The sequence below is a fragment of the Podarcis muralis genome, chromosome 15, assembly GCF_964188315.1.
Source record: "Podarcis muralis chromosome 15, rPodMur119.hap1.1, whole genome shotgun sequence".
Lineage (NCBI taxonomy): Eukaryota > Metazoa > Chordata > Lepidosauria > Squamata > Lacertidae > Podarcis > Podarcis muralis.
The window spans coordinates 37877735-37894304 of record NC_135669.1 but is presented as its reverse complement, the minus strand read 5'-3'; the positions used below and the strand labels follow the sequence as shown (position 1 = coordinate 37894304).

Sequence of the window (16570 nt, the reverse complement as noted above, 5' to 3'; positions counted from 1 at the left end):
ACCATCTATCCAAATAAAGCGTGTGAGGGGTGCTCCATGCAGGGGCCTGTATGCATGATGGCCCAATGCAGGAAGAATTGCATGAATCAGGGCACTGGATACACAGAGCTCCCCCATGGGGGAGGAGAAGGGCTCTCACCCACTTCATGGACTGCTGACGATGCTTGGCTGAGTGTCTGAACTGGGGGGGGGGGGGGAGAGGGCACCCTAAGCACTGGTGCTTTAAATATGCCAGAGGAAAAAAATCACCTCAAACCATCAATACCTTTCCAGTAAGCTCTGCCCCAATGGCTCCCTTCCCTATAAGTGGATTTTGCCAACAGGCAAAAAGGTATGTGCATCAAGCTGCCACCTCCATCAAACTGAATGGGGAAGCCTGCCCACGAAATCCATACATGCTCGGAATCGTAACAGAAATGTGGTATTGATAGTGAAACTTGTGCATTGGAAGAGTTTGTTACAAGATGCAGACCGTCATGCCAATGTGACCCAGGTCCTGATTCATCAGTAACATAATAAGCAGAAAGTGAAATGTTGTCAAGGTGGGTGTAAAGGCTTGACTTATATGGAGGGTTGCAATGTCCTCAACAATTGTGTGGTTTTAATAATGGTCTGGCTAACGTTTGGCACATGGGCACTGCCCATGACGGTTACCAGGTGGCGCCTCTTTGGTGATAGTCCCACAGCTGCGGAACTCCCTCCCAAAGAAGATAAGATAGGCCCCTTCTACAATGCCATTCAGGTAGGCGGCGGTCAAAACATTCTTTTTCCTGCCAAACTTTTAGTTCGTGTTGTGGCCTGCTGGGAGGCTGGTTTCATTTGCTTTATCTTGGCTTCTCTCAATGCTCTCCGGTTGTAATTACAGAAGTGTTTTCACTGTTGTAACCTGCCTTGGGGGACCTTTCAGGGCTGAAAGGAGGTATATAAATGTTTCTATAAATATGAACGAAGAAACATACAGCCCCAACTCCCAGGCTAATATCGCCCTGTGATCCTCGGATTGAAAGGTAGTATAGCAATTTAGTAAATAAAAAATAAAAATAAAATAAATGTTTCCCTGCCAAAATTAAAAGCATAGGCCCTTGCTCCAGGGAGGGGTCATCTGCCTGTGGACTGTAATTAGTAGAGTACCCTTACGGGATGCACAAGAGGCCAGAGTGGGGAGTAAGGACAGAATTCTCTACACCCAACAGCCAGCCTTATGAAGTGTGGTTTAAAGATCCATGAACACACAAATTCTTATGTTATGAACCACCCTGAGAGTATAGGGTGGTATACTCTTTTAATAAATAATAATAATTGTGTGTATGGCAGTGCTGCAATCACAGGGCCCAACTACAAACTTCCGCAGGGGTGCAGACCTCCACCCCCTCAAATCTGTTCAGCAGTGAGAGATCAATAAATATACACTGAACTGATGTCTTGTGGTTTAGACATTTAACATTCGTACATCTTACGACACAGGTGTGTCTTCGCTTTAGTAGTCACTTAAGTCATCTTGCAAGTGTGCCCCGAGTGATATTGCTCTAATCATCAAAATATTGAAGCCAATTACTTCCATTTGTCATTCCCCTTCTGTAATGAATCAGGCCTGAGTGCCATTAACATGAAGCTGACTCCATTGCTCTTAAATACACTTCACTATCAATGCTATTCCCTTTGATGGAAATGGCTGCAAATGGAATGCTCTCCCTGAGCCGAAAAGGCTTCTTTGTCAATGGAAACCACTTCTGCACATCAACAGACAGTTTCCTTGAGGGAGCACTAGGGTAGATCTGCAAGTGCAGAGATTTTTTTTCAAAAACAGACAAGAAATATATACAGGGCACCATACTGCTCTTTAAACTTGCCATATATGTTGGTGTTAATTTCAGGGTTAGAATTTTCTTTTTTTTCTTTTTTGGTATCACAAAGTTAATCTGTTCTTTAAAAAAGAAAAAAAAAATCCAAAAAAATTAAAAACAAAAACAAAAAACAAAAAAAACAACCAAATGATATCAAGCAGAGAAATTGGCTGACACTCAGGTTCAGCTGTGATGGGACACTCTGATTAAAACAGGACAACAGTGAAGATCAGACTTAATCTGGCAGAACCCTTGTCCTTTCTGTGGGAAAAATGATCCTCTCTATTTAAAATTAAACCGGAACCAAATGGGCCCAAAGTGCAGGTAAGGGAAGAGGGAATCTGTCCATTCTTCCTCAAATAATAAATGGAATCCTTTTCAGAAAAGGATTTTAAAAAGTAAAGGGGGGGGGGGGAAATCCCTTTGCTATCTTTGAGCAAACCAACCCTTGGACTTTCCCTACATACAACGATAAACTGCTACGGATGAATCCTTTGTAGCCCCGCAAGCAGTGCCAGTTTGCATGGAACGGAGTTCTCCAAACATCCCACTTTGGACCCTAAAGAATTCAGTCTCCCCCCCACCCCCGCCAAAGTCTATTACGGTTGTGTGTGTTGCTGCTTGACAGCACTCCCCCCCCCCCGGGACCTTTTGTTTTGTGTCAGTTTGAAGAGGCCTATAGCTAACGAGTGTAGAAATTTTCATGTCAAAGAACAAGCTTCATCATGAGAGAGCTGAATAAAACAGTTACCTCCAAGTTGTTTGCTACATGTCTCAACGTGTACAATCTGGCTGGGGAATTTGGGCCCAATCGTGTTGTCTCCAATTGCCCCCACCGCCACCCCCAGTGCAATAACCCAGTTAATATTAGCAAGAACAAACGGTCGGATAAACGCACAAGACAGTACACAGAGATGAGCAAGCAAGATAGATTGGGGAGCAATAAAACCCACTGAAAGCAGCAGTCTACCCTTTGTCCTTGCTTTGTATTCAGGGTTCAGAATGGCTTCAGGCACAACCAAGGTATCAGCCAACAAGCAAATACAGCAAAAGAGAGGCACTGGTAAGTCTTAGCAGCCCACTCATGATTTCACTCAATTATGCCAAAGGGATAATTCACTTTCCCCTAAATTGGAATGCTAGGATATAATAGCGGCTTAACTACTTCCCCTAGCAGGAGGGGCACTGGAGAACAGAGTGGAAGGAAGTGGAGCTTTTTATAGGTGGGCACACATTTCCCATGAAACTGGAGCCAGAGTTTGCAGCAGGTAACAAAAGATGGAACAATATTCACGCTCAAAGAGCAAAAAGTATTTTTAAAGATGTCTGCAAAAGGTTATACTCTTCAGAGAGCCATTCCAATTTATGCCAAGGTTGCATATGATTTAGGTTGCACTCCTAAAACTTCAACTGACTTCAAACTATGGTGCAATTTAGACATCATGCCATGTCGCCGTTTGTGCTAACCCTAGTTTAGAACCAAAACCTTGGTATGAGCTTCCAAACATACTAGCAGATCATAGTTTAGAACAGCTTGTCTGCTGTTGTATTCTGCCACTCAGCTTCCTAAGTCCATCAAATCACTCTCATCTCCCTTTTGGTACAGCTTCTGGAGGTCAAACAATGGCTATCAATATCACACCAAACCAGAGTTAGCACAAAATCCAGTTTGTAAATCAACTTCTGTCATTGTATCAGATTCTGGTTTGTTGGCCAATTGCAAACTATGGTTTTGTCAATTCAAACATCACACCAGAACCATGCTTAAGCACCCCAACCATATTTTAGTGAGATGTCTGAACTACGAAGTAACTGGGGAGAACTATTTTTCTAGCATCCAGGTCCAGCTGACCAGACTTGGCACCTAAAAATGGCCCAAGAGAAGGCAAACTGCACTGCTCACCCTATTCTGTATAATACTAGACCTGTTCGCATTGGCCAGATCTGGAGTGCCACCATTTCAAAGGGCAGGGACACACACTATAGTTCCCTTTCCTCAAGAGACAGATGAATAAACGGAACTTACTAAATAGCTGAATGCTAAGCTGATTTGTAGGAGGTTGATCATGGTACCCTCCATAGATCAAAGTTTGATAGAGCATTCCTAAACACCATAATTTGGAATCCTTGCTGATATTAATGGATATGTGGTTTCTTGCTTTGGATTGGGCCACCACTGAGAGTAACTTACTCACTGCATTCATCCCAAACATTAAAGTTGGAGATGCAGGTTGCTGCCCTAACAAGTTGAGGAATTAACAGGTGTGTGTATATGTGGGTGTGAGTGTGGTTGCGTTGTTAGCCCAGTGCAAACTGTGGAGAAATAAAAACTTTTGTTGTCCTTGACATTTTCATAAAAGGTCCAGTTGACAGCTCCCAGTAGGGTGGACTTTGTACTGGATGGATCCGCAAAGACCATCTGGTCTTACAGCCTATGCTCTGCTCTGAGTCTTATGGGCTCTGCTTGTAGTATTTGGTTTTGTTTGGTGGGTATCCCCGCACCCCCAGATCACTGTGAGAAAAGTCAGAGAAAGGGATGGACAGCTGCAGCCACATAGAATACCGACAGAGCTTTTACCTGGCCCTGCATTCTGAAGGTATGCCATGTAGCCGCCTCTTCCACGGCCCCCCCTACCTGATCCTCTTGCTGCTGCCACTGCCGCTGCTACTGGTCCGTAGGCTGCTGCCGGAAAACCTGGCCGTGGGGAAAAACAAGAAGGGGTAAGAGGAAAGGTGCAACGGACAGCCAGTGTTTACAACGGCCACAACAAAAGAGGCAGGTTAAGGGCGAGTATGAGTGGGAACAACTGTGTGTGTGTATTTATGAGAGAGCATTGACTGCAGAGGAGTTTGGGTGGGTCTTAAGAGTGGAAGCGCTTTGATGCCATTCCCTTTCTCCTGCAAGGTAAAAGTGGCAGCTGCCCATGGGACATAATAATGGAGAAATTCAGAGCAATTCAGCACGGTTGTGAATGGGCAGCCAGTGGTCCTGCCAAAGCAGAGCCTATATTCCTTCCTATTTTGTCCAAAAATTCAATATCAACATGTGAGTGGATCTTCCATTGAAGCAGCACAAAATGAAACTCCCGGGTCAAAGCAGAAGGCAGGCAGTGAGCCTTAGGTCTGGTGGTTTGGGCTGGAGGAGAAAAGTGCTTGAAGGGATGAGTGTGGCGGGGGGGAGGAAGCAAGCTTCAACTCCTGCCAAGCCCTGCACTCTTTTGCAATGAACATCAAAGCCCCCACCAGGTCCAGCATCAATACAAAGCACACTCTGGCAGCTATATATATGGAACCCTGCTGAGTGAGGGACATCCTTTTAACCCTCCACAATGCTCTGAATGGAGGCTATGGAAGGGGCACTGTGGGAAACAAACATGGAAGCTCCCCCAGACACAACTGCCTGGTACTCATCAGAGTGCTGCTGCTGTGTGTTGCTGCCACCAGGTATGGCTACAGGGAGGTCACTGATGTGGAAGGGAGGCCAAAAGGCCCATTATTGTTGAGGGTTCCTCTCATACCTAGAGCTGGTCCAGTGCCCTGCTTAGATGTGAATGAGGAAGACTCCTGAATATGGCTACCCTGAGATAGGGCAGGGCAGAAGGTTGTGAGGAAGGCAATTCTACAGGCCAAGAGTCTAAGTGCTGACAGTCAAGTCAAGGATCTGTAGAACAGCAGTTGGGGCTGCACGACAGGGATCAGCCACCATTGAGGAGAAGGAGCTTCTCAAAAGCAATAAGGAGCTGGTAATCAAAGATGCCCCGGGCTGCAGGGACAAGGAGATGCTGGGAGGGTTTTCTGCCCTTTGTCAAATTTTGTCCAGGGATGCTGCTGCAGTCCTCTGAGCTTGGGTTCAGAAACAAGCTCAAATGAGGGGCGAGCTTTTAAAAGCCCTCAATTTCCCCCCTGGCTTTAATCAGAATGTGAGCTTGCTTCTCTCCTGCCTATTCGTACCTACGGGACCGCCTCTCCCGGTATGCCCCACAGAGAGCTTCAAGGTCCATAAATAACAACACCCTAGTGGTCCCGGGCCCTAAGGAAGTTAGATTGGCTTCAACCAGAGCCAGGGCTTTTTCAACTCTGGCTCCGGCCTGGTGGAACGCTCTGCCTCATGAGACCAGGGCCCTGCAGGATCTGATTTCTTTCCGCAGGGCCTGTAAGACAGAGTTGTTCCGCCTGGCCTTTGGCTTGGAGCCAATTTGATTCCCTCCCTCTTTCTTTTTTCCTTTCCTTCTCCTCCTGCGATGAGGCTACATTTTAATATTTTAATGTTTCAATATTTTAATGTTGTATTTTAATTTTTTTTTTAAGTTGTAATCATTCAACTTGTTTTTATTATTGCTTGTAAGCCGCTCTGAGCCTGGCCTTCGCTGGGGAGGGCGGGGTATAAATAAAAATTATTATTATTACTATTATTATTCCTGCCAGCCATCTCAGAACATACTCTCCTCCCTTCCCTTCCACTGACAGGGGTGGATCTTGGTAATACGATGCCTTGGGCGAGGCCAAAATTTGACACTGCCCTTGTGCCGCCTTCCCAAAATCTGGTAGGTGAGGTGCCTGGCTTTGGGAAGGAGGCAGGAGGGTCCTGGCAGGGTCCCAGAGTCCTCCTGTCTCCTTCCCAAAGCTGGGCAAGCACTTACTAGGCTTTGGAAAGGAGGCTGGAAGGCTCCCCCTCAGCTTGGCGCCCTGTGTGGGGGAACCGGTTGTGCTGCCCTAAATCCACTTCGGCCACTGAAGTTGTAGCAGCGGCAGCAGCAGCAAAAGTTGCGAGTACATGCAGTGAAGAGAAGAGAGAATATTATTTTCACCCTCTCTCATTACTTCTGCCATCCAGTTGGAGCAGCCTTCTGGGGAAGAAGACAGCATAGGAGATGTAGTTGCCTTGCCCCTACAGAATCCATATACCCACCAATATGTGATCTTAAATGAGGGCAGTGGCTCTTCAGAGAACTACATCTGTCACAGTTCCCCATGGGCCGGTAGGTTGTTAGCTAACATGTTGGTCTGCTTTCACTGCTGCTACCATTACTTCAAAATGAAGATCATGAAACTGGGAGCGTGTGGGGAAGGAGAAGACAGAAAGGCCAATAATTTCTCTGAGCCCTCAGAGTGGCTCAGAAAAATCAACCAAGTTCCTTCCATTTTTCCCCCAAAGAAATCAAGTAATTTCAGAGTTAATTTGAGGTGAGCTTTGGAGAACTCTAATTTGTATTGCCAATTTTGGTTGTGATGACAAAAGACAGGAGGCACTCTTAGCCAGTGATTACGCTGCCCATAGTTCCTCATTATGAAGACAACCATATGGAGGCCAGAGGCAAAGAAAATAAAAAGAGGATTCGGAAAGCAGAGGAAAAGATAAGAGAGAGAAAAAGAGATCCAAAGAACTCAGCCAACTACAAGCCTGCTAAGCTCTAGTTCTATCACCGTAGCTACATGTATTGCTAACAGGGAAAAACTGAATAGAAGTGAGAGGCTAAAGTGTCTCTAAACTACTGCAAAATATGAATTAAGAGAGACATACTTGCATTTAAATATGGTAATAGGGCTGTTGGAGGAAAAAAACATTCCAGGTAAATAAATGCAGCTGTCCTCGGAGCCCGTCCCCCATACACAAAACATTTGCTCAAAGAAAAGCTAGGTCCCATTTTCATTAAATGCAGAGGTTAATTGGCATGCTCTTCGATTGTGGTGCTGAAGTGGTTATCAAGGTTGCAGTGGCTGGGCAGGAAAGAAAAGAGAAACTGCTTGCAGAGACTAGACCCAAGCAAGTGCAGAAACTAAATCATTTTCAGTATGTCCACACCTGGCTGCCATGTCAGCTGGGATGGGCATGCCGGTCACCTATCAAGTATACCTGCTTCCAGAGGCTGCCACACCCCAGATCTAGCGATCATGTTTTCTTATGACACTTGTGTACAACATCAGGCTGAACAATAGAGGGATAGGATGGGTGTCAGCAACAGCAGGAATGGAAGAGGAAGGAAGTTTGTCTGGATGTTTGCTACTGAAAGTCAAAGATGTGTAGCAATTTAACAGATTACTTTCTGGACTGAAAAACTGGAAGCTAAAGGAAGTTTTCCCTTGTCCCTTCCAACAAATCCTTGGCCAGTCATAGCACCAGCCCCTCAGCTTGCCTATACAACAGCTCTGCTTCCTAGTTGCCATGATGCCATTTTGGGGTCGTGTAGTGTAGCCAAAGGTAGATTGGGGGCGGGGGCGGGGGCGGGGGGCTTGATTATTTTTAACAGTGACTCAGATTCTCTGCTCCTCATAGACCTTTGCCCGAGACATTTCATCACCCAAAAGGAGGCACAACACATCCCAAGACTCCTCTACGATACCAGGCTCGGAGTACACCTTTCAGATTGCATTTATAGACTTCTTACTTTTTTTTAATGTTTTCCTCTGAGGATCTGAGAGCAGCAGACATGGGTCTTCCTCTGGTCCCCATACACCTTTCACTTATACCCTGTGAGGTAGGTTAGTCTAAGATATGGAAACTCTGCCTGAGGTCACTTAGTAAAGTTCATGATGGTTTGAACACAGGCCTCACTTGTCTATTTATTGCCCTATCCTTGCCTTTACACACTGCTTTGTACACCCTTGCACACCTAAGAATACAGCTGCTCCAAATGTGTTGCACACTTCCTTGTGCAGTTCTTACTATGAGACAAACTGTTTTTATGAAAGTAGATAGCACCCACTTCACTGCAGAACGCTTCTTTCAATTATTATTTCCTAGTGTGATACCATCACCTGCAATTTGCAACTCCAAGGAGTTAAAATCTTGAGGTGTAGTGAATGGGTGCTGCCCATAACAGCTGTATCTGCACTCCCACCAAATAATTAAGCTTTAGATGCTCTCCAAATAAGCAGTGTAGCTGTTGGTATTGGTGGCACTCTCAAACCATCATCAAAGCTTAATATGAAATATGGTACTAGCCTTCCAAAATCATGGAGTGCTTGGCTGGATAGCACATTTATTAAATGCTGCTTAAGAACCAGGGAAGCATCATGCTTTTAATAGAATGGCAAGGCACAATATGGCACATAATATGTAATATGAAGGTTCCTCCAGATGTTTTGGATGACAACTCCTCTCATCCTGTGAGCTGCCTGGCTCCGTTCAATGTGTACTGGGGTAAAGTAAAGGTAAAGGTACCCCTGCCCGTGCGGGCCAGTCTTGACAGACTCTGGGGTTGTGCGCCCATCTCACTTAAGAGGCCAGGGGCCAGCGCTGTCCGGAGACACTTCTGGGTCACATGGCCAGCGTGACAAAGCTGCATCTGGCGAGCCAGCGCAGCACACGGAAACGCCATTTACCTTCCCACTAGTAAGCGGTCCCTATTTATCTACTTGCACCCGGGGGTGCTTTCGAACTGCTAGGTTGGCAGGCGCTGGGACCGAATGACGGGAGCGCACCCCACCGCGGGGATTCGAACCACCGACCTTTCGATCGGTAAGCCCTAGGTGCTGAGGCTTTTACCCAGGACCAAAGTACCATCCATTTCAAAATTTTCAAGGGGGGGTGGGTGTCCTGCTTGTGGTCTCATCAATAGGAATAGCATGAGGGACAAGGACACAAGATAAGGCACTCTTAGTGGGGGCACCCCAGCTATGGATCACCCTAAGGCGTTTTCTGCATTCAGAAACACATAGAAGACTTTCATTATAATTGTCAGTGTTAATCCAGGTTTTTGGCTAATAGCTTTATGGAGTTTTTATACCACAGTTTGCAATACATTAAAGTTATCTTTCAAATGGTAAATGCTATTATTGTGAACCGCCCTGGGTTCACCTTGGGAAGACATTGTACATTTGAAACCATAAATAAACCCCTGGCCATTGGGCCGTGCTGGGTAGGGTTGATGGGAGTTATAGCACCATGTTGCTCCTCTTGCGGCACAGGCTGGAAGAATATAAATCAGAGATATAGTTCGGAGATCAGGCTTGAGGGTGGTAGTCAAATGTTTTCCCAAGTCTGGATTCTTGCCTTTACTTGGGGGAGGAAAGAAACCTTGTAGGCCGCCCTCAGCATGATTTCAGGTGTTCCTTTCAATAAAATTAAGAATGTTATGTCTGGAGTCATCAGGAAAGGCTGGGGCCTACAGCAAGAAAGGACACAATTTGGTTTGAGCTACATTCCCTTCCCTAACCCAATGGATCCAGGGGCACAGGCTGCCGTACTAGGGCGTGTTGAATTTTTCAACTTTCAAATTCCACTTGGTAAGTAAAATGTGTGTAAAATTGCACAGAAATCATTAAAAATGATTGCAAAGTACTTGCAGTTAGATATTATTATTATTATTATTATTATTATTATTATTATTATTACTATTATTATTATTATTGAAAGCAGATTATGTGCTTATTTGACAAATGTAGACCTACCAAGCTAAATGTTATCCAATCACAAAAATAGTAACAGATTTAATTCCTTACACCCAAGAACATATTTTAAAGACGCCTCTGAAGAAATTTGCAAAAATTAAGTTTTATCCCCAAAATGCCATGCCCTACAGCCATACCTCATCTTGAGTGCATTCCTTTTATGAACCATGATGTTCTTCTCAAATCAATTCAAATGCTGCACTCAAAAACTCAGATGCTACTTTATTTTTCAATATGTCTTTCGGACAATTGTGTAAAAAATTTGCCACAAACTCAAAAGCCACTATCCCACATCAACAACATCTGTATGCTATGGGTTTCCCACCCGAATACTAACGCATAGCATGGCACAACCAGATTTTACACTCTATTGGACATAAGAAGGTTTTTTGGGGGGGACACAATTTCCAAGCACTCAAAAAACAGCATCTTGTTTCTAGGAAAATATACCTCTCCCCCAGATACGACATGTGTAAATGTTGCTGCTGTCACTTCAAGGCTGGCCCTCAAAGGATGGGAAGCAGAGCCAGTACTGATCAAGAACTTCCCTCCTACAGATCCTGTGCTGTGCCAGCTTATTAAAGTTTGAAGGAGGACACCTGAGACTCCATTGCAACCTGGTGTGTTATCCAAAGGGCCAGACACTCCTGTCCCTGCTGAACAGATCTCTCAAGCTCCTTTGTCTGTGTTGCACTTCTAATTGCCTGGAGAAAAACAAGACGCCAGAGCCATTCAAAAGCACTAAAGTGGATTTAGGCATTCCAATTAGCGGATATTTTACAATTAATGTTTTGAATGGGCTCCAGCGCTGCCCAAGAAAGCCCCCAGGATTCCGATCAATTTCATGCTGCCTTTATTTGTCAGCGAGAGCTAAAGCCGGCATTTAGAGTTCAATTTTTCACAGATAATATTCTACCCCCCTCCCATGCTTCCTGCATCAATAGGTTCCCTAACTACTTGAACAGCCATGTTGAGGAGAAGGACACATCTGGTTTTGACGAAGAAGCCCTTAGGCCCCAATTTGGTGAGAGACTCTGTTCGAGCAAGTGCTTTCTCCACAGCGCAAACAACATCATGAGGGGAAGGCAAGCAGTCTTTCGGACAGATTATTATTATTAACATTATTAATTCACGTCTGACCTCACATTTAATTTGACAGGTTTAAAAGAACTTGGAACAGCGTAATGCTTGCCTGGTGGTATGCTGTTGCTTTTCAAGAAAAACTGTAAAAAAAACCATCTTTTGGACTATTTAATAAACATTATTAATTGACTGTTGTCTTTGTCCATGGAGTTTTCTTGGCAGGGATACTGGAGTGGCTTGCCGGTTCCTGCTCCAGGTGGATCACGTTTGGTCAAAACTCTCCACTATGACCTATCCATCTTGGGTGCCCTGCTCGGCATAGTTCATAGCTTCTCTGAGTTATTCAAGCCCCTTCGCCACGGCAAGGCAGTGATCAGTAGTGATGTATGGAAGTGAGATCTGGACCATAAAGAAGGCTGATCGCTGTAGAATTGATACTTTTGAATTATGGTGCTGGAGGAGACTCTTGAGAGTCCCATGGACTGCAAGAAGATCAAACCTATCTATTCTGAAGGAAATCAGCCCTGAGTGCTCACTGGAAGGACAGATCCTGAAGCTGAGACCCCAATACTTTGGCCACCTCATGAGAAGAGAAGACTCCCTGGAAAAGACCCTGATGTTGGGAAAGATGGAGGAGAAGGGGATGACAGAGGACGAGATGGTTGGATAGTGTTCTCGAAGCTACCAGCAAGAGTTTGACCAAACTGCGGGAGGCAGGAGAAGACAGGAATGTCTGGCGTGCTCTGGTCCATGGGGTCACGAAGAGTCGGACACGACTAAACAACAACAACAAATTAACTGACTCCCTGATTTAAACAAATGCTCAAGTATGCCATTGAAACCACCAAGACTGACTGTGCTGAACTCTGGCTGGGTGGTGTCTGGTGTTTCTTGAGCTGAAGGGGTTCTTACAGGTCATCTAATCTGATCTGCTGCTGGAGGAAGGTGGTCAAGAGCTACAGCTCTCCTCTAGGAAACCTCCAGTAAAGGAAAGCCCATCACCCCTTGTTATGAGGTCACTTTTTTATCAGCTTGTTTGAGGGAGTGGCAATTTAATAATTCCATTCTTTTAAAAGCCCAACAAACAGGGGACTGAACAAAAGCACTAGATTGCTGGCTCCAAAAAGGCAAAACACCTGTATGGCATTAAAACTTACCTTGCCATTATGTTCTCAAACAGGGATTAAATGTGATGACAAAGGTTTCATTCAGACAGGCTTGGGCTTCAGGAGGAAAAATGGAAAGAGCAAATCATTTTTACGCGTGCCCAATTTAAGTGCCAAGTCTGTGGCTTAGTTCGGATTGCCCTTTAGTGACCAATAGGCTTGAAGGGAATTAAGCTAAGTGATGTACTGAATTCACAGCCTAAGGCCTTTCATAGGTGCCACATGAAAAGAAACCAGAAGAGACAATGCTCAGGAAAGTGTTCTAAAAGTTCATCTAAAGGAAGATGCACAAGGATGAGGAAAGCACCAACAGTATCATTGATTTTATCCTTTTAAAAAGCACTTCCCCTCCCTTTGCAGAATATGTAGTCTTCAAAATACAAGTCTGTGGTTAGGTTCATACAATACCTAGGTCAAAATATTGTAAAGCCAAGAATTCAACAACTGTCTTTAGGTTGAACATAGAGAAATAAAGCAAAAGGAAATTTTGATAACCTTCCCCCCCCAAACATAGTTTCCAATCCCTTTGATCAGCCTGGAAAAAGAGTTAAGAGGCTCCCAGCTGTTCCTGCAAATAGAGACTCTCTTTCATGATTCCTTTAACTGGGCCAGGCTGAGGCTACGTTTGGAAAAGGCAAAAGCAGGAAATGTCTGGGGTGCAATATTATTATGAGCAATTTACTTTAAAAACTTGTATATTGATTTACAATCCTTGGGTGAACATGAAATACCACTGCTGGTTTCTTTCTCCCCCAGATCAGTAATCCACACAGCTCCAGAAGAGCTGTAAATTTTTGCGGATGTAATATTAAAACTGCCACTGCAAGAGTTATAACTAATAACTATGGCGTGTGATGCATGCACTCCCCACAGAAGTTACCCATATAACACAAGGACTGTGGCTATGCTTTAACACACAGAACCCTTGCCTCTTCCATCCCAACTATCATCTACAGAGATAGGTAGCTGTTCACATGGTAGAGAAGGGAAACAAAGGTCAGGAAGGCATGAATTTGATCAAAACTCTCCAGATAATTCAAAGCTGAGCTACAATTCAAAATCTGATTTTCTCAGGTTTGAGAAACATGTTGCTGGAAGAGCTTCACTATGGAGTGGTACACAAATGTAAATAAACAAATGAAATCCCCATTGGATCATGGTGCCTCTAAAGCAGGACTAGGTGTACTCCAGATGTTTTTGGACTACAAATCCCATGAGCCTGTGCCAACATGGCTGTGCTCGCTGGGACTGATGGGCACCAGGAGGGGCAAAGTTAAACTAGAGAGTCAGAGGATGCCTGCAAGGTCTGCATTTTAGCAATCAATGAATACTCAAGCCTGAACCCAGTCAAAAATAGCTTGCGGAGGGTGAACCAGTTCTTTATCCAGCCCCTGGGCTGAAAAGGGGTTTCCCACCCCTGGTTTAGGGTTTTAAAGTTCAAACCCAGCACCTTCCACTGAGCCAAAAAGCCAACTAGTAGTTAATGAACTTGTTTCAAAACTGGCATAATGCAATCTCCGGGGGCCTTCCCCAGTCAACATGGGGAGCTAAATACTGAACTAGTTTGGAGATTTGATAAGTCTTCAAGAGCAGACCCACACTGAGAATGCTGCAAATCCAATCTGGATGTCACCAAAGCATGAATTACCATGGCTCTAGGTCAATCCTCTCTGGGAAAGAGTTCAATATTGGCCAAAGTCACTACTGGGGCATCTGGCATAAGAACATGGCTGACACTGAGTCAGACCATTGCGTCCAACCAAGTCACTATTTTTGACACTGACTGGCAGCAGCTCTCCAGGACTAGAGTGGGGTTTCTCCCAGTCTTCCCTGGAGATGCCAGGGTTTGAACCTGGGACCTTTTGCACACAAAGCAGATATTCCTACCTGTGAGCTTATGCTCCTTCATCAAAGAGCATTGCCAAACCCAAATCACAGATAAGCTGGAAACCAGTCTTTAGGGCAAGCTTTCCAAACTGTGTCGTGACACATTAGTGTGCTTTGTATAGGCCTGTTGTGCGAACGCTCCCCACGCTCCTCCCAGGGTTGGAAAGGGGTTAGGTTAACCTCCAGTTTGCTAGTAAAACGGAATTACTATGTTGCAAAATGATGCATATCTAAAAAAGCATGTCACCAACATGAAAAGTTTGGAAGCTCTGCTTTAGGGGAAGTACAACACTTTCCAATAAAGGTACATATCTCCAGCATCGGCCAGATTCCCAGCTAACAATACATGTGTCTTTTCAAATTTTGCTCACACTCATCTAATTCATGGCTGACTTAAGGCCCCTATTTAGAATTCACAGTGTCTTCCCAGGGTCAGATGAAAGGGAGAGTTAGAATTGGGTATGACTGATCTACAGATGACGCCACACTTCAGACACTGCACGTCTGGATGATCTCATCCAGCCATTTCATGAAATGTTAAATACCATGAGTGACACGATGGAACTTCTTGTTGCGTTCTGCAGCTGTATGTCACAGATGCACCCCATGGCAAGTCTCACTTTGGTCACAACCCAAAAAAGGATGCTGTCAACGCAAATCTTCCTAGTGCCCTGGTGAGTATTTGTTCCATTTCCCATTGAAACAAAAGTACACAAAGCCAGGAATGTTTTACAGAGATTATTAAAAGCACAACAGAGATGTCCATCGTTGCATCAAGAGAGACAGAATTCTACTAAAAAGTTTGGGGGGGGGGAGGAAGAGGTGGTTTAAAAACTTTTAAGTGTAATGAACTTGCCTGGGTAACTGGGTTTGATTGAAGATCCCACGGTAAGCACTAAAAATCCATAGAATCAAATATAGGCATTACTGGGCAGCACAGCAAGCTATAAACTAATTTAAGAAAAATTGCACGACCTCAAAATTTAATCCATTTCCCCCTCTCTTTCTCTCTCCAAAGAAATAGTTTAACCCTGTGCTTTAAAATGCCAAATAGAGGTATACAAACAGGGCAGGCTCTCCTGGGTGCTTCTGATGGATTAATCCTATTAACATTTTTAACATCTGCCCAAGAGTGCTTTATTTTGACAGCCATGTTAAGTGTTTCCCTTTGTCTTTAAACGCTGCTCTAGATCAAGCTTATTAAAATATATTTCACCGGGTCAGGAAATTAGTGCATTTTGGGCTCAGTAGTGGCACGCATAATGAGGTCATCATTAGAGAGCCTACTCTGGTATTCCAGGCACAGGGGCTGGCAAGAACAGAGGCCTCAAAAGAAGGGAGTGTGCAAGCAAGAATCCCCTGGGATCTGGTTGGGTTGGGGGTTTTTCTTCCCAGCCTCCACATCCTTTTCTCTTACCCTCTCACCCTCTCACTGGTAGATGGCCCATGGGGACTGAAAAGTAGTTGCCCAGGTTTTCCAGGTTTGAGGGAGAAAACAATTGGGAAGCACGTGGAGGTTCAGACTATGAAGAACTGTAGCCAAAAACGTGAAAATTCCTAACGGGTGGGGAAATCAATGCACAACTGCCAGAGCATAAATAGTACAGGTAGCCTAAATATTATTTAACATTGTTTTGTGTTGAACAGCTGGATAGAAAAGTTATCTGCTGCTGCCATTAACATTACTAGCCCACTGGCTCGCAGTTGCCTATGTCAGATATTTGCAGCCTAAAACACCACCACCACACATTTTGGACCATTTCCCTGACCAGCTTTTTATGGTTCCCCATAACAGGTTGCCACTTAGCAAAGGGTCATTGGCACTTTGTTGATAGATTTTGCCCAACTTGCAATGCTCTTGGAAATTGCTCTATACATACACACCAGGCAACAGCAAACACTCAGAGTCACTGAGATGCCTGGGAAGCAAAACAGGCTGGCCATGTGATTCATTTGACCCCAGTCCTCCAGTGGGACAACCCTCTTTCCACTCGCCATGCACCTGTCTTCCATTTGTGCTGCTTGGCTTCTGTGAATCATAGTTCATGGAAAGTCTCCCAGCAGCTGCACCTGTGGGTCCCTCCAAAGGAACTGTGAGAAGAAATGAGGGGTGGACTGTTCCTGGCCCCGTTTGGAATGGGCCAGATTAAAAAACATAAATTTAGAAATAAAGTCCAAAAATGTATATAAATGCATCCC

At 44.7% G+C, this 16570-nt stretch overlaps 1 protein-coding gene across 29 annotated transcripts in view; it reads right to left on the bottom strand.

The window, feature by feature from the left end:
• Positions 1 to 16570, bottom strand: part of MSI2 (musashi RNA binding protein 2) — a 408902-nt gene that overhangs the window by 43658 nt on the left and 348674 nt on the right. For 9 of the 29 annotated variants that reach the window (XM_077919615.1, XM_028708003.2, XM_028708004.2 and 6 more), the window contains 3 exons: positions 15228 to 15266; positions 7366 to 7389; positions 4423 to 4539 (listed from right to left, as the gene is read on the bottom strand). The exons of 3 other annotated variants lie outside the window; for them this stretch is intronic. In XM_077919615.1, the coding sequence (XP_077775741.1) occupies positions 4423 to 4539; positions 7366 to 7389; positions 15228 to 15266 (180 nt within the window). The remainder of the gene's footprint in view (positions 1 to 4422; positions 4540 to 7365; positions 7390 to 15227; positions 15267 to 16570) is intronic. 17 more of the 29 variants (XM_028708010.2, XM_028708011.2, XM_028708020.2 and 14 more) reach the window with 7 other exon arrangements.